This window comes from Rhipicephalus microplus, chromosome 3, assembly GCF_043290135.1.
Source record: "Rhipicephalus microplus isolate Deutch F79 chromosome 3, USDA_Rmic, whole genome shotgun sequence".
NCBI classification, from domain to species: domain Eukaryota; kingdom Metazoa; phylum Arthropoda; class Arachnida; order Ixodida; family Ixodidae; genus Rhipicephalus; species Rhipicephalus microplus.
This window is the reverse complement of record NC_134702.1, coordinates 44,131,181-44,157,393: the sequence shown is the minus strand read 5'-3', so window position 1 is coordinate 44,157,393 and position 26,213 is coordinate 44,131,181. Positions and strand designations below refer to the sequence as shown.

General features: G+C 46.0%; 1 protein-coding gene across 2 annotated transcripts; it reads left to right on the top strand.

The window, feature by feature from the left end:
- Nucleotides 1-5,760: 5,760 nt before the first annotated feature.
- On the top strand, nucleotides 5,761-26,163 carry LOC119175764 (acetyl-coenzyme A transporter 1). Of its 2 annotated transcripts, none has more exons than XM_075889357.1 (10): nucleotides 5,761-5,852; nucleotides 13,690-13,969; nucleotides 14,618-14,925; nucleotides 16,201-16,355; nucleotides 18,001-18,197; nucleotides 18,313-18,497; nucleotides 18,932-19,052; nucleotides 19,470-19,691; nucleotides 23,073-23,242; nucleotides 25,559-26,163. In XM_075889357.1, the coding sequence occupies exons 2-9, from the start codon at nucleotides 13,709-13,711 to the stop codon at nucleotides 23,229-23,231; spliced, it is 1,608 nt and encodes a 535-aa protein (XP_075745472.1). In that variant the 5' UTR covers nucleotides 5,761-5,852; nucleotides 13,690-13,708; the 3' UTR covers nucleotides 23,232-23,242; nucleotides 25,559-26,163. The 2 variants fall into 2 exon arrangements, with proteins under 2 accessions (XP_075745472.1, XP_075745473.1); XM_075889358.1 differs by having other exon boundaries at nucleotides 5,797-5,852; nucleotides 13,687-13,969.
- Nucleotides 26,164-26,213: the final 50 nt, after the last annotated feature.

The window sequence follows — 26,213 nt, the reverse complement described above, 5'->3', positions numbered from 1 at the left end:
TACAACATTTCCGCCTCCATCGGAAATGCAGCCGCCGCAGCCGGGATTCGAACCCACGACCTGCGGGTCAGCAGCCGAGTACCTTAGCCACTAGACCACCACGGCGGGGCATGGATAAGATTCTCGCTCATTGCGCAAAACTCTGATTAAAGATGAATGAAAAAAAAAGAAGAGAAACACTTGCCGTGTGTAAGGCTCAGGTTAACATATCCTCGTGAAAATTAAAGTGAAATTTTGCCGCTGCGTTTCCCTATAACCGAGTGAAAATTATTTGTGTAATGTAATACCCAACAACTTAATAATGTACAACATTTGCAACAACATTATCTGGCACAGTTACCTTGCTGCATTTGACACATACAACGTGTTGTCGTACCTATATTGCTTCTTTAGGCCTGATACACGACCTTCTATTGCTAATTGTCACTTAATAGGGATCGAGCAGTAAAAGTGCAAAGTAGATAAGAAACGAAAATCTCCGCTGTTTCCATTAGCACGTACCAGGTATCCAATAATACCAATTATAGCCGTGGTGAAGCGTATATGCAGATTCGGCAACGCTACAACATGCTTATAGCTCATGCGTAGTCGTATACATCACCCGGAAATGATGCACTTTTATTTTTCTGCACGCCGCGCATACGTTGAGATGTACCCACTCGCAAATAATCGCGTCAAGTGCGTTTTTACCTTGACTAAAATGTCAGAACGTAAAGTTCTATCGATAACCGGTCACTGCGACCGGCCCACAACGAACACCAGTGTTTTCGCAAACAGGGCGCATCGCGTTATTCACACTGCACACACTACGCACAATAGTCCCAGTTTGACCGCCCGTAATGGTGAACCAATATTTTCGATGCCTTTCAACACACACTACACGCCACAGTCAACGCTGCAAATTTTCGAGGATGATGCCGCTGTTCCTCGCACAGGCCGCCACGTGTGTTCACTTCTCCGTGATAAACAGCCAGCCAGCGTGGCAAATATTTCATCACGCACTTTACCACGTACCTAGATGTTCTCTGACAAATACCACACCAAATGTTGCCACTGTGAGATGAAGATTGAGCTTTCAAAAAGGAAAAAAAAATCTTGACCCAAGCAACGAGCGACTGCACCCCACTCAACCACCGGCGGGAGTGTTTTGCCAACCACCACCTTGCACGTGCACCGGTGACGTCACGCTGTGACGTACCCCGGTAGAGGTCTATTGTCGTCTGACTTGCTCGCGTTTCATTTCTTGAACACCAGGCGGTGGCCACTTATCTCTCAAGAATTATGTCGCACTGATAACGACCGAGCGCGCGCCGTTCGTGACTGCGAACTACCGGAACCGTGGTGATAAGGCGAGGAGAGTACTCAATGTAGATGAAGATTTTTGTTGTGTGGCAGCACGGAGGAGATGTGGCAGAAACACTCCGCCAAATATTCAATTTTTCTTTATAGTGTAGAGTGAGGCGTGCGTACGAGGGGGGCACAAGTCCCCCCCCCCTACTCCCATAAAACGGGGGGAGGGAGACGCCAAGTCTGCCTGCACAAGTTTATATTCTGTCGGACCTTTCCCATCTTTGTTAAAGGGACACTAAAGACAAATATTAGGTCGCTGTTGATCGCTGAAATAGCGGCCCAGAAACCTCGAAGTGCTACTTTTGTGCCAAGGTGCTTATTTTTAAATAAAATCGCGTTTTAGTAGTCCGCATGACGTTAGCACACTTCAAATTGTCCGCCTCAAAGTGTAACCTGTCACGTCACTGTTGTGCACAACGTTGCCCGGCTTTACTGCGCGGCCAACAACAGTACTATGGTGGCTAGCCACCATAACACTATAGTAGCAGCCGAGCGAAAGTAGCGGGAGCTACAGCAGCAACAACTACCATTGAAGAATTTCCTGCCATGGCCTCCGAGATGGCAGACGTGTTTTGGTTCAACTGGGCCCCGCTAACTGGCACGACCTGCCACGCGTAAATTGAACTTTCGAACCATTCGCGCCATCCTCATAGTAACGTCCGGTGGTTATTTTCTTTATAAGATTCTTTATTTAGTGCATCTAGTTCAATTACTAGTGAATAATTGTAGGCGGTAACTCTGACGTCATGTGGGATAATTTTGCGAATGTCCTACTCATAGCGCATGCATGTGTTCTCGTGCATTTACATCAATTTCTCAGTAAGTAGGGCACTGCTGTTGATGATATTGTTATTTGTTGTTGTTTTAGACATTACATACATTGCCATATGCTGACATACACTGTTATTTGACTTTAGCGTTCTTTTCATGAATATTGCTATTATGGCGACCAGTGACGTAGCCAGAAGGTCGCACGCACGCCGGGCCCGTGCCTCCCCCTTCTAATTATATATATATATATATATATATATATATATATATATATATATATATATATATATATATATATATATATATATATATATATATATATATATATATATATATATATATATATATTGTGGTAAAACCCTTGAACAGTGGGTCGTCCTCTTCAGCGCCTTCTAGTGGGTTGCCCTTTTCATAAGAAGAGCAGCTCGTGCAGAGAGTCGATCCCCGCATTGACTGTCGCTGTCGTGAATCATCGCTAAGTGTCCGCCAATAAACCGCTTAACAATTTGGTGGAGAGTGCTGAGAGTGCTGTGCCCTTCAAACACCTTCGGTCAGCATTCGATGCCCTTGGAGCTTCGATCCCGTACCGTGCCTCCAACCATGTACCAAGACGCCGCCCAGCAAACGCTTCCTCCTACGCCGACGCCATGTCCTGGTGTCCCCCGCATCCGCGACCCTCCTGTCTTCACTGGAGCGGATGGCACCGACGTCGAGGACTGGCTGGCCATGTACGAACGCGTGAGCGTCTCCAACCATTGGGACGAGGCAGGTTAACTCGGCAACCTGTATTTCTATCTCGCGGGTGTGGCCGGCATGTGGTACAACAACCACGCATCTGATTTCTCGACATGGTCCGCTTTTAAAACCGCTGTCGTCGACGTGTTCGGCCGCCCGGCCGTTCGTAAGCTGCAAGCTGAACAGCGTTTACGTGAACGAGCCCAGCAGACCGGCGAGTCCTTCACAAGTTATATCGAGGACATCCATGACTTGTGCAAGAAAGTCGACCTGAACATGTCAGAGGCTGACAAAATCACGCATGTTCTAAAAGGCATCGCCGACGATGCCTTCACCATGCTCCTGGCAAAGAACCCCCGCACTGTGGCAGAAGTCATCATGTTATGCCAAAGTTACGACGAGCTGCGGCGGCAGCGCTTGATGACCCGTCGCCCGCCACCACGTGATGCATGCTGATCTCTCGGCCTTGTCAGCAGTTCCTGACCACGCAACCTTGCTCGCCGAAATCAAGTCGTTCGTGCGTGAGGAAGTTGCCTGCCAGGTCTCTCTACTGGCTTTTGCCTCCCCACAACATGCTCAACAGCCATCAAGTACACTTCTACCTCCACTCCGCCGAGCCATTCAGCAGGAAATCGCGGAGGTCGTCCCTGAATACCACCAGCCGCCTCCTGCATCTGTGCCACTCAGCTACGCCCAAGTTGTTGCCAGGCCGCCCCCACCAATTTCTGTCACTGTTCCCCTAAATTACACCGAAACCGTCGCGAGGCCCCAGGCTTTTGGAGAAACTGTCTCGCCTACAAGCATTCGCGCTGACGCCAGCACTACTGCGCCCACGTTCCTCCCTGGAGCGCTCGTCTGGCTCTCGATCCCTACTACTGCAACTGGCCTATCTTCAAAACTATTGCCCAAATACGAAGGCCCCTACCGTGTCGTCAAATGCACTTCCCCAGTCAACTACTTGATTGAACCCATCGAACCATCTTCGGACATGCGTCGTCGAGGACGCGACATTGTTAACGTGGAGCGCCTCAAGGCCTACCATGACCCGCTCATTGTAACCAGCTGTTAGGTCGCCAGGCGGCTCCCTTTTCGTACCCGGGGTAGTTGTGGTAAAACCTTTGAACAGTGGGTCGTCCTCTTCAGCGCCTTCTAGTGGGTTGCCCTTTTCATAAGAAGAGCAGCTCGTGCAGAGAGTCGATCCCCGCATTGACTGTCACTGTCGTGAATCATCGCTGAGTGTCCGCCAATAAACCGCTTAACAATATATATATATATATATATCCCTTTCTCGAAAAAAAATTCTGCCGACCTTGATGGCGACACACGTTTTTGATTGAAATGCGGGGTTTAACGTCCCAAAACCACCATATGATTATGAGAGACGCCGTAGTGGTGGGCTCCGAAAATTTCGACCGCCTGGAGTTCTTTAGCGTGCCCCCAAATCTGAGCACACGGGAGACACGATTTTGAGGATATACGGCGGTCGAAGGCCGCTAAGTTGAAATTCCGACTATTTACTTCCTATATTTACTACCGGAAAGCGACATACCAATTGAGCACGCCGTTGTAAGCAGCGAGTCACCGCGTCGTTTAAACGTTTTTTCGTCCATCCAACATGTTGCGTTTTAGACCCTACCAACGGGGCAGGGTCGCTAGGATCAGTCGTTGCTCCCCCCCCCCCCCCCCCAGTGGCGAACTCTGCGAACGATATGCTCTTTTCAACACTATTGAGCGACGCCACTTTGCAGCACCCCCGATGAATGTCGGCAGAATTTTGTCTTGGGAAGTGCAAACCCGGCCGTGCATTTTCGCGCAGGGTACACCGGGGGTAGGGAGGGGGGTGCTTCTTTCGCACTGTCTCAAGTGCTTCTTTCGCACTCCCCTGCCGACTCCCATGGGGCAACCTTCCCGAACAACCTAGCCGAAAGAAACGCTTACGCGTTCACACCTCACAAGAATGTGTGCTCAGGGACTCTCAGCAACCAATTGCTTCATCGATCACGCGACATGCGTCACTTCGCAGCTGTGCATAGACACAGTTAGCGCAAGAGGCACACACACGCGCGCGCGCGTGCCAGTTATGCATTCATACTGAAAAGAGAAGGGGAGAGAGACGCCTGTACAATGAAACTAGAGAACAATACCCATCGGCCTTCCTCTTTTCTCTCGGCGGGTTCCGGACAAGCCTTTTTCTCACCGTTGTACGATACTATGCATGCGAAAACACTTCAAACCTTTCTACAGCGACGTCAATAGCGTCTCACGTTTATTGTGAATTCCGCCGTTGGCATTTCGACATATCGGTTATTATCGTCAACGATGTTGTTTTTTTTTTGCGGAACTTCTACCACATATCCATATATATAATGCCAGCACTTCACTTCTTTCTTTTTCTTGTTGTCGTTGTTACATAAAGGAGCATACAATTTTTAATGCGTGACACTATATATATATATATATATATATATATATATATATATATATATATATATATATATATATATATATATATATATATATATATATATATATATATATATATATATATCGCAGAGTGTAAGCAGCCGGTTCTAGCCGTGGCTTGCAAAAATTTGTCCTTCTGGAACCAGACCGCATGCGTGCGTCAAACAAGACACGACATAAGGAGAACAAAACGGGTACATTTTTCTTTCTTACTATTATCATCATTCCTTTTGCAGAGCAGAGAGCGCGACTTTCGCTTCGCGCGGCATCTGACGACGCGCGCGAGCGTCCATAAAAAAAAGTCATCCGTAAAATACGCCTTCAATACTACCCCGAGGTACAGCTGCGTGCGTTTTAAACATTCAAACAAGACTTCCAGCAGCCGGGGTTTCTTAAACGCAGCGCCGCTGAGCGGCGAAACGAGGCGACTGGGACACGTATGTATCGGCGGCGTGTTATATCGTCTGCTGCAGCCGCATGCACGCGTGGACTATTAAATGAGTGACGCAGGACTTGTGAGCCGAGTTACGAAGGTGAGATACATTGCGTATTGCATGAGAACGCGTCTTCCTTGCTGTGTGGGATCTTGCAAGGGCGTGAAAGACACGCCTCGCGCGCTTGCTATAGAAATCAAAATTTATACGTCGCATCCCTACCGAAGTACAAGAGCCACGGTGTTCGAGTGCATTGGCATGGGCAAGTGTCCACAGTTATAACATCACACGTTCTCATGCCCTCGTCTTTTGTGTCGTTTAACTTTGGCCTCGGACAAATGCAGTGTGTGTTATCAAGTCTGCGTTGATTAGGTGATGTCGTTCACATTATACAACACCGAATTAATGGATATCGTTTGCGGTAACCTGTAATGGCCCCACACACGAGAGGGCGCGCCAAGCCCCCATCCCTCCCCCGCTTTTTTTTTTGTTGGTAGTCCACTTTATCAGTGACTAATTTTTGAACTCGAATATAAGCGCAAGTTCTTTTATTCATTTAATTGTACACTTGTGTCCCGATGTGGCATTTTGGAAAGCAATTTGTAACGGATAATTTTTCCAATCCTGCCGAAATGTTTTTTTTTTTCGTTCTGCGTATAATCAACAGCTGCCCGTATTCGACGGGATAGTACGACGGCATGCAAAACGATCACTATTCTCCTGAATCGCACCGATTATGTGATCAGCCCTGCAAGCCAATGCCACGCAGTGGTATAGCGAGATTCTTGACCTTTTTTTTTCTTTTGGGAGGGGTGAGGGGGGTGACTGTTACATTTTTTGTTTGTGCGTGCATTTGTATGCGTGCGTGTGTACACGCAAAATCGACCGCTAGCTGGTGTAGCGATGAGGTGGCGGGGTTGACACTCGCCTCCTTCGCTACGCCACTCGTCAACACGCATGTCCTCGGATGTCTCGACTTCATCAAGCCATATATATGCATACACAGGCAAATCGGATGAATGTCGCAATATCGAAACCTGCGAGAATAAACCGAATTCTGCTGAGCCTCGGATTAACCTGAATAGTTCCACAACTTCCGTAACGCTCAGTCAGACGATTTCGGTTTCGTTTCCAAAGGCCGCGCCGGAAGTTTTGACAACGGGCGCACCCGATAACTGCGGCGATTCACTGGGTCGCCAGACATATGTTGCCACTACACTATCGGGTTATTGCGCGGCCAGATGCACGCAAAGTCTCGCTGTAACGAAGTTAAAAGGATGGCGTCGAATTAACGTCGTTCGTACGGTGTATCCGTTAATGCGTTGTGTCCGACGACCTCACGATTTGCAATCTGTATCCAAGCAGGTGTCTGACGCTCAAGAATCGCCGGGACGTTATTTCCCATACCACACCACCGAGTGATACGAACAACGCGCAGCTGTTTAATAAATCTTCGCCGCTGTTATTGCGCGCGTACACAAGTTGCGCAAGTGCAGTTTAAACGCTCCTGGAGATGCAGGGGTGCTCTATTTTTATACCTAACGGCAATGCAGCTGTTACGATAAATCTGTCGGTCGTCATTGTGCGCGTTAAAGCATCTGAATGCGAACCGCGTAGTCTTCACTGTCTCGATTTCCTTACAACACCTCCTCCGCTGACATTGAAAGAGCACAAGCGTGAGCAAAGTCCCCCTTGAGGCAAGGGAGGGGGAAAGGTTCTTCGTGGCGCCCCCCCCCCCATCCTTATCATGTGAATGTAAGAGCCTGTCTTTGCACCTCCCCTCTCTTTAATGCCGACGCATGGAGCTGGCTTTGCGCCCCCCCCCCCCTCCTCTTCTCGAGTCCCTCCCTGCCCGCGAAAATTCGAGATAGACGCGAGAAAAAAAAAAATCTTCTGTTAGAGCGGGAACCGCACCAAAGACGTCTGCGTGGGGAGCAGGCGATCATCACAAGGCCACGTCCATGCTCCAAAAAAGGACGGGAAAAAAATGAATGTCATCTAGGGACTGGAGTCAAAACACCAGGCGTCAAAACATATCAATTGCACAAAAAAACGAGGCAGTTGTTTAAAGGCCCACCCATAACAAGTCGCTCATACTTCATCATCACCGAAAGCACCCACAAACTCCGCCGCGGTGGTCTAGTGGCTATAAGGTACTCGGCTGCCGACCCGCAGGTCGCGGGATTGAATCCAGGCTGTAGCGGTTGCATTTCCGATGGCGGCGGAAATGTTGTAGGCCCGTGTGCATAGATTTGGGTGCACGTTAAAGAACCCCAGGTGGTTGAAACTTCCGGAGCCCTCCACCACCGTCTCTCATAATCATATGGTGGTTTTGGGGCGGTATTCCCCACATATCAATCAAATTAAAAGCATCCACAAAGTGGGCATTAGCGTAGGTTCGCATGTTGCCTTACGTGCTGTGGGTCTACGCGAATTCACAAAAGAAAAAAAATGGTGTAGTGGGCACTTCGCAACTGACCTTGAAGTGGGCACCCTTAAATACAGTGAGCATGAGCCACAAGAGAAGCTCAAGAAGAACAAGTACATTTGAACGGTCCATGTTACCTGCACAGACGTTGCTTTCCTATAGCGACACAGTGTCGCCAGAGAAGCGAAGCCAGGCTAGCGATTCAGAAGGTGATGCCAAAAAGGCTGGCTTGATATCGCTTGATATACTCTTGAGGCGTAGTCCAAGCGTCGTTTCAAGCATTTATTAACTGAGGTGGTCGAAATAAGCCCCTAGTCATCCACTACGGCACGCCTTTAAACCAAATGCAAATATATGTTTATACTTCTGTTCCCTCAACCAACAGTTCAAAATTTTCGCCAACTGTAAAGCCACCTGACAACGATATATAAAACAGCAGCAACACCAGTTAAATGTTACAATGTAACGCCGGCACACGAGTGCGGATTTGCGCAATGCGCACATACGGTCCGCCATCTTGCTAGCGAAATTGTCTGGTTCATGAATCATGATGCTTGACGAGCGCGCAACCTTGCAGCGACTCAAGAAGACAGCAACAAGACGTGCATGTGCTTGTCCCTCTTCCTGTGTCCCGCTTTCAGGGCAAACAGCGAGGCCGATGTCGGTATAGTCGGCCGACAGATCTATCTTCGTCGTACTGCCAGCCTTGTCGGTGGTCAGCAAAGAGATGAATCTTTCGTATCGACAGCTATCCTTGTCGGTGGTCAGCAAAAAAGAATTTTTCCGTACCGACAACCAGTGACATGGCCCACGAGTGGCACACCAGACCCGAGCACCCCCTCCTCTTCCCCAAAGCGTTTTTCGCCATGGCATAGGGAGCGAAAAGTAACCATTTCAAAAGGGTACCTCTCCCGAAATCAAAGTGGTGCCCCCCTCCTCCTCCCTCCCCGAAAAAAAATTTCTGGCTACGCTCCTGACCCCTGCCCACAGCTATCGTTGTCTATGGTCGGGAAAGAATCTTGTAGCAAAAATACTTTTGTCAGTCTCGGCAATGGTCGTGTCGCACCGACAGTTATCCTCATCGGTGGTGGACGAATGGTAATTAATGCATCGCACCAACAGCCATCTTTGTCGGCTTCGGTGGTTGGATAGCAAAAATAGTGCCCTACAGGCAGTTATGTTTTTAGGACCGACAGGAGTGAACCAGGGGTCTGGGGGAAGGCGACACGTCAGGTTCGCAAAAGGCGCTCTTGCGGTCGACCTGCGCTGCCCGCGTGGTGCGCACTTCATTACGCATTGATTTGCACGCATCTTGAGCGTGTAATATGCACAATGCAATCTTGACCTTATGCACAATGCACAATGCAATCTATTCGTCCTTATTAATATGACATTTCGCGCGCTCTACGTGAGACGTCCGCACAGGATCTTAGCGCTTGACATTCAAACCGGCATGCGCCAAACGAGTTCAAAGTTCGAAAAAAAAAATAGAAAGCTTTCAATACGCGCGCGCGCACAAACGAAAGCCAATAGAAGAAAAAAAAGGAGGGGGGGGGGCGTACACGTTACTTCAAAGTTCTCGCAGCAACATTCTGCGACATCAAATATTTATTGCCCGCATTTCTTGCTGCCACAACGCGCGTTGCGACTCGCCGTGTTGAGCGCTTTGTATACTCGTGTGGGGCAGCACTTTTCTGCTTAAACAAGCGACCTAAGACAGCAAAGAAATGTAATAGACTTTACACATATCGACACGGCAACGGAATAATCATGCACTGTGCCTGAGTTCGCATCCGTTGCTCACTCCTGAAAAGCAAAACCATATTTTTGGAATCTGCCAGCTGGTTGTGCAACATATGAAGGTAAAAGTTAGTGAACAGTTAAACTCAACTTCTCGCAATGGCTTCATTGTTATGACCACATATAATAAGCGTGAAGCGCTGAAAACCACGTAGTGCTGCTTCTTGACATGGTCCAACATAGGTGCCGTGCAGACCATGGACGCGCTCAGGCTCGCTGGCAGCATGAGAAGCAGCAGCTGATATCGAGAGGAAAACACGCTCTTATAGGAACCCAAACTTTAGCACTCAAAAGTGCGTTTGCAACATAGGCGCTTAGGCCCGTGTGCTCAGATTTGGGCGCACGTTAAAGAACCCCAAGTGGTCAAAAGTTCCGGAGTCCTCCACTACGGCGTCTCTCATAATCATATGGCGGTTTTGGGACGTTAAACCCCACATATCAATCAATCAACATAGGCGCTTGTATGACATCACGCGTCTAGCCTTCTCTGCTCACCCTCGCACGCAGAAAACTGGGGGCGCAATACGTGGCGTGTAGCAATAGGACTGTGTACGGGACATCCCGGCAACGGCTGAAGTTGGCATGACGCGTCTACATTTTTTTTACAAAAAATTTCAGCCAGTACCACGGCGTGAATGAGAGACGCTGTAGTGGTGGGCTCCGAAAATTTCAACCATCAGGGGTTCTCTAACGTGCACACAAATTCTCACTTCTAAGTCTCATTTCAAGCATCATCACCATCTTTTCGTTTTATTGCGATAGCAATTGTATTGACACTCTCGGCTGGATGCTGCCGCCGGCGTTGCCGTCACTCACCGTATATGTATACGTATACAAACACGAGCTCACTGCTTGCCGCCATATTGAAAAGCGCGTGGCGCCATCTGTTGCAAGCGCGGCGAAGCAACACTTTCAACTGCCACCCAAGCAGGCACTCTGCACATCAAACGCGAAACTTCACAACCCGAGTGCGGCTGTGAGCATGTTCCGCGGTTCCTGTGCTGGAATTTAGGCCGATTTCGTGTGAAACGTTGAGGAGACCTTTCTCAACAGTCCGGAATGTATGCAGCACTTGCATTGCAGACTGCTGAGCAACTTCATCAGGTACGTATTATCCGACTGAAAGAAACGTGAACAGCGTAAACTGCGACGTGCCTTGGCTGTGACAAGGCAGAATTTGTGCTGTAAGCCGGCGTCAACGTAGCGCTGGAATCTGGCTCCAGCTTACGCTCATGCACCACATGTGTATCTATTGCCAGTCCTGACAGGCACTCCGAACACACACGCGGTGCAAACGTGCCAGCCAGAACAAGATTTCAAAATGCCACGGTGACGCTGGCCTAAAGCACATGTAGATTCCCCTATAGTGACAGTCAAGACATGTCCCAGTTCGACCGAGTCGAAAGCCATGATTTCCGCGCGGTTCACGTCCTTTTGCATCGCGATAGTGGGCCGTTACAGTTGTACTAAACATGCGCGGCGCTTGCATTCACACGTGAGTCGTAATACCTATACCCTATTGTTGACATGCGGCCTGCGAAAAAGTACGGCAATAGTTTTGTGCCGCACACTACAGGCATACTGCACGCAAATCGCCGCTGTAAAGTGGAACAGCTGGAGTCGCGCGAATAAACGCAGTAAGTATACTTACTCGTATACTTTACTAGGCTCGTAGTTTTTCCTGCTGATTGCGATTATATCCTATAGGGCGGCGGAGCACAGCATTTTCCGTTCTGGACGGAAATCTGTGCAATCGCAAAACACCGCACTGCCACGATTCCCGGCATGCGCTGTGAACTTCACAGGTAGTGCTCAGCAATCTCTTTCTCTTGCGCTGGTTGTTGTCGCATCAGATTACAGCGCAGTGGTACACAGCTAGATGTCATTCTATAAGCGGGCGCAGCGTGAACAGGCGCTTTTTCGCATTTTAGACTCCCAGAGTCACTGCATGACACGCTAGCGTGGCGCGCCTTGGCAGTTCCAAACAAATTATGGCGTCTCTGCGAGCGAGGGTATACTGCCGAAGGAGCCTGGGTGCGAGATAGGCGTGCTGTTGTCTATGTATATGAAAACACAAAAGAAAAAGGCATTCAAAAAAAAAAGACTCCGGCGCGCGGAATTTAACGTGAGAGCTCCGAAGCGTGAATGCGAGGTTTGATTGTTTGAAAACTTCATTGGACTATTTACAATGTGCAACCACTATCGTGTTTTCAGCATGGCCAGCAAGATGGCGCAGTGAACGCTAACGCGCGCGCTTATCTCGCGGCTTTCACCGGAACGATTCTGTTGTAGTTACCGGGCGCACAAAAGTCACTGCAGTCGTTGCACACTCTCGATTTGCGAAAAGAGCGCGCTTTTCAGACACAGCGAAGTAACAACTGAGACGCTTATTCGCGTTCCCCTGTACCTGTGAGTACGTTGCGAGCGTCATTTGTGCGTGACAAACGCGGGGCAAGTTTTGATCTGCTTGCCATTCTGCGCGTGACCTTCCAATTCGTTTCTATCGCGTTCAATGCTTCGCCTTTGCGACAAATATGCGAGCTTTATTAATAACGAAAGTGTTAGTCAGATCACGAAAACGGCCGTCGTCCAGAGAAAACTTGGCCACGCTGAACAGCTGCGCACAACCCGGACTCTGCGCGCTTCACTACCGCGACGCCCCGCCACGGTGGTCTAGTGGCTAAGGTACTCGGCTGCTGACCCGCAGGTCGCGGGATCAAATCCCGGCTGGGGCGGCTGCATTTCCGATGGAGGCGGAATTGTTGTAGGCCCGTGTGCTCAGATTTGGGTGCACGTTAAAGAACCCCAGGTGGTCCGGGGGGTTCTTTTTCCGGAGCCCTCCACTACGGCGTGTCATAATCAAATGGTGGTTTTGGGACGTTAAACCCCACAAATCAATCATCATCAATTACTACCGCGACGTCACGTTAAGCCGCGCATATGCCGAAACCATGCCGCCACGCCTGACTACGTCACGCCGGCCCGCTTGGCAGTTGTGTAGCGATCGTGGCAGTTTGAAAGTGGTCTGGCGCAGCAACTGTTTGCGTCATAATATGCGGCATAGAGTTGCTGCGCATGTGCGCGTCTTTGGAATCGCTAAGTAAGAACCGCGCCTAGTCGTGCTAAGGCAGTTTAGCCATGGGCAGTCCGAGGAAGGTCCACACACCCGAAGGGGCTGCTTACCGAGAGGATCGACCAGCGTATACTACTATTATCACAACAACGATAGCGTAGGGAGGACTAAGGCCGACTTTCGGTAAAATATTTTTACTCTAGATTGGTGCAACCGGGAAGCGTGTCCAGCCCCCCCCCCCCCCCCCCCCCGAAAAATTTCCAATTTTGCAGGTGTATTTTGAAATTTCGTTACACACACACACACACACACACACACACACACACACACACACACACACGCGCGCGCGCGCATGCATGAATGAACGTATGTAAAGCACGGCTTAACCCTGCATCCACCACCGGAAAAAATTTCTTCACAGGTACAATGTGTGCTGTGCTTTTGAATGATATGAAGCTTTTATTGCATGACCGTTTGCTGATTAACATATGCTTATCCAAATCTTTACACGGACCCTTGAATTCATCAGCACATTAAAATGTTTATTACAAAATTGAGTAGCTAATAAATAGAAGTTGAGTGTTTTCAATGATAGCAAATGGCCAGAAGTGGGCTCTCCATTTTCTGTTGAGCAGCAGAAGACCACCATGTGATATGGAGATGCACAGGCGTCCCACCAACAAACGCCGAGATTCTATTGGGGACGACATCCTGGCTCCAAGCAAGGAACCACTGTTGGAGAATGGCCAAGCGAGTGGGGATGGCCACCACAATGATAGAGAATACGCTGGCAGTGTGCTGGAAGAGTGGCGTAGCATTGCACTCCTGCTGTTTCTGTACGTGCTCCAAGGTGTCCCACTTGGCCTCGCATCCGCTATGCCACTGTTACTTCAGAACAGACGCATCAGCTACAAGGTGGGCTATCCATTCAGTGATTTATTTGGGAAACGATGTCCACTTATTCTCGACTTCACCTTCTCCCTTAAAAAGATTTCTGCCATTTCCAGCCATTAATGTAAAGTGTCATCTATGAGGTGGACGTTACTTTTGCACACAAAAAATGAATTTATAGCCATAACTTAAGGTACCAGTGACCTCATATTCACCGGCTTTTGCTCTTTGTAAGCTCGTCCATCTAGTACTTTCAGTAAAATGCATTCCGAGTTTGCTTCTCCAGCGTGCAGCGTTGAGCTGCATATACACTGCACTGCCATAAAACATCTAGGAATCGATGCCTCTCCTATGAAAAAGAAAACGCGAGCCGTTTTCGTCTTCTGGGACAATACCAGCCACTCGCATCATGAGTGCAAGCTGCAACCATCAGGCTTATGCGCGTGATCTAGCAGCATCTTGTAAAATTTCACAATTCGATGACTTTTCAAAGACTTCACCACTGAATTGTTCGCATTCAACACATGCTACTTGGATTCTGAAGCCCCGAAGTCCCTGAGGCAGCATCAGCCCTACCCTCTGCATCTTTGTATTCTCCGAAGACACGCGATTACAAGGTACTGGCAAGGATAAGCTTTAGTCTAAATGGAGAAACAACCTCATGTCACGCAGGAGCAAGCCCTGTTCAGCTTAGCAGCATGGCCCTTCAGTGTCAAGCTCCTGTGGGCCCCCATTGTGGACTCTCTGTACTCCAGTCGCTTTGGCCGGCGCAAGTCATGGCTGGTGCCTGCCCAGTACGCCATTGGTTTGTCGTTCTTCTGGCTGTCATCGCACATGAGTTTTCTGCTGGGTGAAGGTGAAGGAAGCAGCAAGGCAGAGCCCAGTGTTCTTATGCTGACCTTAGTCTTCTTTTCACTAAACTTCCTGGCGGCTACTCAGGACATTGCTGTCGATGGCTGGGCCCTCACAATGCTCTCACGGTGAGTGCACAGTACCTTTTTAGCGCACTCTTCCTTAGGGAAATGCAGACTCTTCACGGTTGTGCTATCCTTGACATTTTCTCCCTTATGCATGGGATACTTGCTACTATTTCTTTTACAGCAAAAGCTGTTATGAGATCAAAATAAGGTTGCGGGCGCCGTAGCTGTCCGCTGGTGTCCGTAATGAAAAAAAAACACCAAGGAGACAATGAAATTCGAAACCGGGTCGCCTGCGTGCCAGCCTGGTTTTTTACTACATGGAGTATGAAACTCTGTTGCAAACTGGCATTAGGCAGACGATCTTGAGAAACGAATTGCATAATTGCGAGTAACAAAGCAATTCAGAACAGCAAATGAACAACCAGGCGTCACACAATGCGAATTGCATAACAAGTGGACCGTTGAATGCTCCAACCTATTCCAAAAGCTTCAGGCACGATTCTTCGTCAGCCACAGCGTAAAAAAAAATTGCACCTTACAAGTGTGTAGCAGGTACCACACACTTCCAAACAATTACAAAAGATGGCACAGTGAATGCCTCCGTACTACACAAAAATTGCGATTTATGGCATAGTGGGTACTTTGCATGTGAGCTTGTAGCAGTTACTCAAAGAGTTTTCGAGAGAGCCGCTGAAAAGCTGCTCTTCCACCTCTCCCTGTGACTGTGCTACGCGTTCTGTGCAGGCCTGGCGATTTTTTTTGTCATATTATCACTTCATTATCGTTTAGTCCTTCCAGAGCCCTGCACAGAAACTGGCCCAACAGTCCTACCCAAGTTAGACTAGCTGTCATGCAGTGCTGTTATGCTTGTCTAGACAAGCTAGAAAAGCATAACAGTGCTAGTCTTGTGTCCTTCCTTTATTCTGTCTGCGTTTTTGCGCTGTTTACTTCGACCTGGACTTTTTTGCAGGGAGCGTATGAATTCAATCTCTTGGGGCTGCTCTCTTTAGGGCTTCTGGAAAATCGGCATTTATTTTGAAAACCAACTGTTTTGTTAGTTTCACAGTTCCAAACTTTAGCAACTACACTTCTTCTACTAGTAGACAGCCCCAATAAGCTATCTGGCAGGAAGCCAGCGGACTACTTCAGTAGTGTGTTCAACAGCCCATAGCCACATGCGTTACAGAAGGATTTCCAGTGCTTTTATGATTTACAGCTAGCTTTGTAAAAATAGAAAAATGCTTAGTTTCACTTATAAAACCTCTAAAATGTTAACTAGCTTAGTACAAAAAGGTCAGTAATGTTACGATTCGAATGCTTGCTTCGCCATTCCAGGCGGCACGTAGGATATGCCTCCACGTGCAACTCTGTGGGGCAAACGGTCGGATACATCATGGGAAACGTGGTATTTTTGGCTCTCGAGTCTGCAGACTTTTGCAACCGCTATCTAAGGTCCACTCCCCAACAAGATGGCATCGTCACTCTTGATGGTGAGAAGCTTCTGCTGTTAATTCACGGCTAAATTTACAGTGCTTGCTTTATTTCATGACAACAGTCTCAGTATATTATGACAACCTAAAATTCTGTGATACTCCATTACATGAATAAAATAATGTGCTTCGTTAAACATGCAACATGCAATATAATAGGGTCATAAACAGCATGTCTACATGTCTTAAACGCATACTAAACAAAATGTTTGCCACTGAGTTGTTCAGCCAAACTGAGAGATTACGTGCCGAAATTAATACACAAAACATTGATTTCAGACAAAAACTTGATTAAATGATGAAATTAATGTGTTTTTCTAAAACTGGAGCATTTAGCCACCGCAAAGTGAACCAGGGAAGGTGATGTTTAACACCACCAAAAACAGGTGTGAAAACAATGTCACTTGTCCCCTGCGTCAGCACTCTGCTCCCACTACAGTAGCTAGAACCAGTCCAAATGGCATCAGAACTGAACAATGCTCCTGGGTGGGGTAAAGCGTCAACATCCCAGTTCCATTTGGGAAGGGGGAGAGTGGAACACAAGGAAGATGTGAAGAAAGTGAGGGACCTAGACAGGACAACGTGCACCCTGCATTAATCATGGAGACAACTGACGTCACGGCCACTGATGTGTAGCCCTGTGCGCACTAAAGACATTCCAAAAATGCAGCAAAAAATATGTGAAATAAACTCTGCTTATCGCGACAGCTGCCTCTTTCTAATGCGAAATTTCAATATATTTGTCATTCTTTCTGATTTTTGTTCAATATCCCTTTAAAGGGGCCCTGCAAAACTTTTTTAGCATGGTCAGAAAACGCTGTCAATTTGTAGTCGGGGCACAGAGCATGTGAGCTAAAGGTTACAGCACAGCACGTGCCCTAGAATTCGCAATTAATTCTCCAAATCAGCTAGAGATCACTCTTACTTCTCTTGGCAAATGATGCCATAAATCCAAAATCCATGGCCACCGGCTGAATGAGCAACATAATCTGCACAATTACAGCATGCTACGAGATGCCAACATGCTCACTTATGATCACACTGAAAGTAAGAGGCACATTCGAAGGGGGGAAAAAATGCTCAAGGCCATGACGTGCGCTGACGAACAAACACCACCTCTTGCGTCCTTATCAACCCCCTTTCCCTTGCGTAGCTTTGAGCGAACTCACTGGTATGAAAGGTGAGAGAAAGCACATAAAGTTTGTGACGATTCCTGTAAACTCCACTCGTACTTGACGGAATCTAAAGAAAAATTGCGGCAGTGGATTTGTCCAGGGACAGACTCCTTTAATGAAGCCATTCAATGATTACTGGGCAAAGTACTGCAGGGCCTCTTTATATTTGTCACAGTATCATCATTTGGTAGATAAAGCAACGAGCACACACTATAATCATTGGACTAAACAACACTTTACAGTCAGCTTTGATATATGCGTGTCCATAATCACCTACCTTGTACGGGTCTCAAGTCATAGCATCATTTTCACCGAACTCGATAAACATCATGATGAATATTTAACCACTTGGCTACTGCAAAGCCGTGCTAAGTCTGAGCATAATAACTTTTCACATCTATACTAAAAGTGAGAAACCACTTATGCATTCATGAGCCCGTTCAGACTTGATAATTGTAAGGTGGCTGCAGGGTTCCTGAACTTCTGGGGGATCGTGTTCATGTTGACGACGACCATGGTGGCCCTACTGAAACACGAGCAAAGCACAGTAACCAGTGACGAGGATGGCCGGTCTGATCTGGGAATTTTTCAGGCGTACAAGATGGCACTGCGCATCTTTCAGCTTCCCAGCGTCCGCACCTTATGCATCTTTTTAATCACTGCCAAGGTGAACGCCGTTTCTCTCGCATGTTGATAGTAAAATTTATTTGTGCCATGCACCAATTATCTAGAATTATTGCCTCATTACAAAAGTGACACTGATTGCTCAAGAAACTGTCCAGGTTGGTTTTGCAGCGGCTGACAACATGACGGGGATGAAGCTTCTAGAGGCTGGCATGCGCCGCGAAAACTTGGCCCTGCTGGCTATACCAGTGGCGCCCATTCAGATCCTGTTGCCAGTGATCATAAGCAAGCACACTGGTGGCAACAGGCCACTCAACGTGTATTTCAAGGCCTATCCATATAGGTATGAAACTCAGCATGACGTGAAGGCTTACCAGCTTTGCACTGACTTGCTTACTACGAATATGTTGTTAAGAAAAACAAATTAAGCATACGTTTCCTCAGGGATGCATAAACATACTCTTGTGGTTGCTAGATGTAGCTTTATCAATCAAAAGAAAGGTTTTTGTCTTGAAAACTGGAATTACTGTTAACAAGCGAAAAGAGAAGAAAGCCAATTTAGTCATACAGCTTTGACCTACTAGTTAATGAAAGCAGGAATTTTACTTTATCATCACGCTTGATGCATTTTCAAAGACTAAAATCAATAGCGCAACACCTGCTGTGTAAGCTAAGTGAGGAGAATAACTGGGTGCACAGGTTAAATAACCTTTGGGAAGATATAGTTGCCCCAACACATCACTAATAACTGTAGCACAATCTGTGGCTTTTTTTTAGGTTGCTCCTTGGATTGGTGTTCATGGTTCTTGTCCACTGGACGTATCATGTCAAGAATCCAGATGGAACATTCCCCCTCTATTACTATGTAGTCATTGTTCTCGTCTATGCTGTGTACCAGGTAAGGAATAACTGAACGGCAATTGAGCATGGCCAACCTCATTATGGGGATGGCTTCTTTCACAATTTTGTTATCACCAACAACTGTAACACTTACTTACACACACACACAGGGTTAGGCATAAGATAAAGAGATACACAAAAAAGTCGATGGGAAAATAGCCTCACCATAGTTCACAGCAGTCGGGATATTCAATCAAGAACGTGCGGAGAATATTTTTCACCTTTCATTATGGTTTATCTTGTATTTCCTTCACTTCCGATTAAGAGCTACAAGCAATGCCCCTCAGGCTTTCCTCAGATTCTTTGATCGACACTCCTGTTGTATGTCTCGCGTGTTACTTGCTGGGCGGGTTCCGTTTTATGACAGCACTTGTGGCTGAACGAGATGTACATGCACCTGGTCTTGATTGTGCAGGTGACCCTGTACAGCAGTTTTGTGTCTTCGGTGGCATTCTGTGCAAGGGTGAGTGACCCAGCTGTTGGGGGAACCTACATGACCCTTCTCAACACTGTCAGCAACCTAGGCAGCAGCTGGCCTGCGACAGTGGCACTGTGGATGGTGGACAGCTTTACTTTCAAACGCTGCGTTGGTGCCTCTGAAGCGTGGCTCTACTGTTCTTCAAAGGAAGACAAGAATGTGAGAACACGTACCTTCACTTTTATGGCAACTATATAGCACCCGCTAACAGCTATCAGATACCTCCAAATTGTTTCAAGCGAAGCTTTTACAAGTTGCAGCTTTCAGCGGCACCGGAATATAGGAAAAACCCGGTGCAAGCTAGGATACAGAAATAGGGTCCTCGATGCACTGGCCACACGCATATCTGCATGTGCTGTTTTTTAATAACCGATGCCCCCTCGAGTGTGAGCTTGTTGCTTTCTAATAGGGCTATGCAATCTTTTGAAGAGGTGACTTGTCATCTCGCATAGCCACATGATGTTGCCGCCAGGTTATGAATGAATGTCCGTCATTGCTGCCTATAACAAATTAATTGTTTTTGTGGCTAAGTTCATATTCTCATTCCCGACATGGGGAAAGAAAAAATTTAGGAGGGGGCATCGTGCAATGCGACAACACGAAATGAAGAAGAAAAATTGCATGTCAGGAACTCGCATGCGAAGCTTTCCTCGCCGTCATTTTTCCGATAAGGCAGAAGCTTTTGATTTTTTTTCCCCTAATATCCACAGTGATCAATATTTTTACCTAATGTACGTGAAAGCATGTCCATGGTGAGTGAAGTCTGTGAGGTTACAACTAGAGACAGAAGCAGTTGTCAGGATTTGGCATTTTGCAAAAGTTAATGTGACAGACATTGTGGTAAAATAATTTTACTGAATGCAGCAACTCATCCGTAACGGTAAATGAAATCTATCTGTATCTGCACAATACAACCTCAATAAAAGATTGCTGTGCTGCAATGACTCTAAGAAGCTGATGTGACTGCACTGCTCGTTGCCAAAACAGCAGTACAATTACAAAATGTGCCACAGTGGAGGGGTTTGGAATTATTTTTCGACAGCCGGGTGATCTTTATTAGGAGCCGAATCACAAGTATGTGAGCGTTCTTGTATTTTGCCACTATCTTGAAGGGGGAGACATAGCACAGGTGGGTGTGCAACTACTCCTGCCTATTGCTCTATTATTTTTTAGCAAACATTACAAAACTTTGCAAGTTGCTTGAATAGGGGTTTTACTATATATTCTGGGAATTTGGCAAGAAAATACAAAGCTGTTCTAAAAATAATAAAAAAATTATTTGTCTGTTTTTACTTTTGAAAGAACGTTTGTTACAAAGATTGTGCTGTAAAATGGTGAAATTTCTTCTGTTCCCAGGGTATACTTCTGAACAAAAATAATAATTGTAGGCATGACCATTTTTAGTTGAAAATATAAACATTTTATGACTAGAATTTAAGGCTGTTTTACTAAAAAAAATTTTAGTAAAAAATACAATTCTGGTGGCAACAACATTATTTTGCTTCAGAAAAGGTGCATGGTATTCAGAAAGAAGTTGCAAAAGTGTGCATTTGATAGCTTCAGCGGTTACAGTGAAAATGTTCCTTTATGACGAAAAGTAGTGTTAGAAGAAAACGCCGTTTAAAGTTCAAGTTGACTCGGCGCAAACACGGGATCAGGCGCGTTTGGGGCCATTTTTTAATTTTTTTGTGGGCACAAAAACTCGCCACATTGTGGAAAAACTTGTCACTTATTTTTTGAATATTGTGCCATGAAAACTGAAAAAATTGCATCTTCCTTCACCTTTGACGTCCATCCCCCTTAAAAGAGACACTAAAGTCAAATAACAAGTTACGTCAGAGTGAAAGCTCAACGTATGACAACATATAAAACGACAATATTATCAACAACAGTGTCCTACTTACCGAGAAATTAAGGTAAATGTCAAGAACACAAGCGCCGCAGTAGGACATTTTCAAAATGATCTCGATGACATCAGACGGACCGCCTACAATAGATCACTAGTAATCGATCTAACTGCACTAAATAAAAAACCTTTCATACATCAAGAGACACAATAGAGTGCTGCTTGTTTGTTTCTATTTGATTAATGGAAAAAAGAACCATCGAACGTTGCTAACGGGGAATGGCACGAGTGGTTCAAAAATTCAATTTTTAGCATGGTCAAATCGGACAGGTGGTGCCATCTAGCGGGACCTAGTTGAACCAAAATACGTCGGCAATCTCAGAACCAATGGCGGGATGGCCATTGTTGCTGCTCTGGCTCCTGCTGCTTTCAATCTGCTGCTACTAGCGCAGTTACGCTGAGCAATGTTGTGCACGGTAACTGTGACGTGAGTAGGTCCGGTCGGTCCGCTTCAGTGAGGCGGGTAATTTGAACTGCACTAACCCGATGTAGACCACTAAAACGCGATTTTATTTCAAAATAGGCCCTTCCGTGGCACAAATTAACACTACAAGGTTTCTGGACCGCTATTTCAACAATTAACGTCGACTTAATAGTTGCCTTTAAAGGCGCCCTGCGACACTTTTGGGACAGCCTTATTTAGCACCGAAACGTGTGTAGCGATGATTACTGAGATGAATGCAACAAAAATGATGAACATTGGTGCACGGAAAGTGAAGTTATGAGTCCTCAAAGTTCAAAACTAGAGCAAAGAAGGACGAGAAACGTTCTCTTTCACATTTCACTTGCCTGCTGACGTCAAAAGCCGCTTCCAATCACAGCACACGTCTAATAAAAACATTCCGAAAATGTCACCTTATGGTGGCTTTTATACAATACCTCGCTACCGCTCTTTTTGATGGTGTCGTTAGCATGGCTGCTACGAGCCATGTGCGTCGGGTAGCAGACGCTCCCACGGACACACTGTGTAAGATACATACGCTTTGGGCAGGGTCACTTCTCGGCTTGCATGCAAGAAGCGTTCTACAGCAATGCCAGCGCCCACCGCCTGTTGCATTTTCGGCTCGCTAAAAATGTGGCATGCGTTTCCACTTATAGTTGCTGGCGCACCATAGCCTCATTCGCAGAATAAGTGTTGTTCTTGTTTTGAAAATACATCATTTCGAAACAGGAATGATTTCTTTCTGAGAGAGTACAAAAAACCTTTTTGCTCTTTTTAGCATTCACTAGTATGGCGTAACTACCGCCATATGAATATTGCATGCTCTTTCTTGCGTCAAGTCAATAAAAAGCGAACGGTGTTTGTCGCCACGTCACGCGACACGACATCACTTCCCATAACAAACATAGCCGATGTATGTCCCCGTAGTCTCAAATCAAGATAGTTTGTCCCGTGAATTAAAATTATCACAGCAATGATTTCGGCGTTGCCATGTGCGCAACGATACCAGCACATTCCACAGCACCAGCAGAATCGATAAAAAATATGTGCTCATATAGCGTCGCAGGGCCCTTTAATCGACCCGCTGCGCCTAGGACTCAGACCCGCATTCTCGTTTTCAACAAGGGGTTTCTCTATAATCGAAGTTGTTAAATTTATTGCCTAACACTAACATTATTTTCTTTTCCTACAGATATGCAGCAGCCAAAAAGGCACCTGCGAGACTACAATAGACGGCTACAACATAGAAATGGTGTTCTGCATTGCACTCGGTTTCCTGTGGCTGCTGTATGCACGGCGAAAGGCTAACTGGCTGCAGTCCTTGCCACAGTCCGCGTGGAAGTGCACTTAATCACAGTGCAGGTACGATGTAGTAATGTGTGCAGCTTCTATCAGTGGATACTAGAGTTGGACGACTATCATAACAAACACCTTAACAAAGCGATTACCTCGAAAATAAATGATTCCTTACAATCCAGCTGATATTGTTAACAATCCAGTGGGCAACATTTGAGCAAGGTCATCAGGTGCTGCTGCAGAGCAATTATATTGTGATTCAATGACTTCTTTTCAGTGTTTTATGCTACCCTTAGCCAGTAGCGATTGTTGAAACAATGTGGCCCGAAAATTTCGACCAATCACTAATGTCAGTGAAAGGCATGAAAAAAATAATAAAAGTGCTCTACAAAAGCACCCCTCTTTGATAATGTATTCCGAAGGTCACAGGCAGCTTGCTATAAGGGTATTTGAGAGCATTACGGAGTGCATGGCTCCGTATATCTGTCTACAACTTGAACAATTCCAGTTTTCCGCTATAGTCAATGCATAACTTCTTTTCCATTTGTAGTACTCCAGTCACACTAAAAACTTAGGGTCATTTTAAGTGAGTGCGCATACGGCCTCAGAATGCCACTTTGACGGCACACTGCTACACAGGAAAGGGATGTGTACTATGAAAATTATGGTAATGACAAGGGTGATTAAGTAGCCCTATAGATATTTGTTACTTTATGCAATGTTCAAAGTAATATTGTGTCATAGCCATGAGTAGCCTATAAAAAGAAAGGCCATAGCTTTGCAAAGGCAAAGCAATGAACGCGATAGCAACAAATTGGAAGGTCACACAAAAAATGGAAGGCAGGTCAAAATATGCCTCACGTTTCTCACAGACAAATGATGCATGAAACGTACTCACAGGTACAGATGAACGCAAATAAGCGTCTCAGTTGTTACTTTGCTATGTCTAAAAGCACGCCCTTTTCGCAAATGGAGACTGTGCAACGATTGCAGTGACCTTTGTGTGCCTGATAACTACAACAGAATCGTTCCGGTGAAAGCCGAAGGCCAGCCAAGACGTACGATGTTCCCCACTGCGATGTAGAGGCGCGAGTTTGAGCGTCCGCCCCCTCCTCTCCACGGGGCAAAGTACGCATTGGAGATAAAAGCGTGCTGCTGCATTGTGAGATGTGGCAATGCACGCTAATTGCGCCATCTCGCTGGTAATGCTGAAAACACGATAGCTACCCCCAAGATGCCTATCACCATCGCTAAATCGTAGATATAAATAGCTTGCCATTTGAATGTTAGAGGTGCTCCTTCGTGGCTCAGTGGCTAACGCCTCGCACTCACAATACAGAGGTCCGACATTCGATTCTGCGCGCCGGAGTCCTTTCCTGGATTATTTTTCTTTCTTGCGTTTTCATATGTATAGATACTTATATATATAAGGTGAACGATGTCGACGCCGGCAGCAAAATCCCGCCAGAAGCGTCCATATTATTGCTATTGCAGTAATAAATTTTAGCTGAAAACGCAGTGGATACCGCCGTGCCATGACCTGTGCTAGGCATACAATTGGTGTCCGTGGCTGCAAACTGTCTGAGAGTGAGAACAGCAAAGTAGTTCATGTTGTGATATAGTAGTACGTTTTAATCAGTAACAATATTCCTAATAACAAAAGCTACAGTGCAAGAAATACTACGAAGCCTGTTTCCGATAATAGGTTACTTATTCTCAAGCCACCGCTACCGAGACTAGACACCCCGTTGCAACGAAGAGAGTTCGGAGAACACACTTGTAATGTAAGGACGACACTTCTTTGCATATGTATTTAAAAAGAAGCACCACATGTCACGTATCCTCTTAAATTGCTATTTACACTTTTCAGATGGTCAGATATAATGCCAATATAAAAGCGCATGTCCCCCTTTTCAATGTTCAAAGAATAATATTTTTAATAGATTTTGAATTTTTCAATAGTTAGTTTCAGTGCTGTACAGAGGGAAGCCAGGTTGGCCAGCGTTAGCACGTGCGCTAATTACCTATCTTGAGACAAGTGCAAGTTTTAAAAATTTGCACATATTTGTTTTGTTTGTGCAGAGCTGCCTTTACATCCAATCACTTTGTTTTGCTCTCTTTAGTGGCATAAAAAATATGCTTACGAATCAATAGCATTATCATATGTAAATACTTAATACTGGCAAAGTTCAGTGTACTTAATGAATAAAGTAAGGACAAAATAAAAATTCCCTACTGTAGAATTTTTCGACAAGTTTTAGAGTGAGATAAATTGCGCTGCTGCACCAAAATTCTTTTCTTGTTCATAAAAGCATGCTAAAATCTAAAAATTAGGGAAGTGAACACAAAAAGGCAAACACGCCTTCCTCTTCCTTATTTCAGGTATTAAGGCTACCACAAATAAGTCATCCAGAAACTTCAATGACAAGCCCTTGGAGCTGACTGCCATGTCTTTCATTTACTCTTGCGCTCTAGTCATTATGCAAAGATGCGTCTTTGTTGTAGATGCATCTGAAGCACTGTAAATTTTGTACATCTGAGACTTTTTTCAGACGCATTTGTGGAAAGTACATCTCGTACTCTGTATGAAAGTGGGCGCATGTATTTTGTTATCGTTTTAAGTATAGGGGTGTAAACTTCTGTGTATAGTGTTAATTGAAAAATATAATAAAATACTCTGAAATTCACATTTAAGGATTACCATGGTTATGACAAATTTGAGCATTACAAAATATGAGTATGGATAGTCGTTATATTAAAAAAATATTTTGATAGAACTATCAGCTGACAGTAATGTGAATCGTTATAACCTATGCCAATGGTTCTCAAACGGGGGTCCGCGAATCCATTTGTATGATCTGCGAAACCCCCAGCCGCATTTTTTAAAAGCATGATTGTGCCACGTATTGGTGAACTGCCCAAAATAAAGTGATGTGGCAAGTTTGTTTGATGTTTTTGGTAGCAATAAAATGCACCTGTTTCCCGCTCCAGGTCTGCTAGTTTACCTACGTACACCCACTCCCTCCCCTCCGCTGCA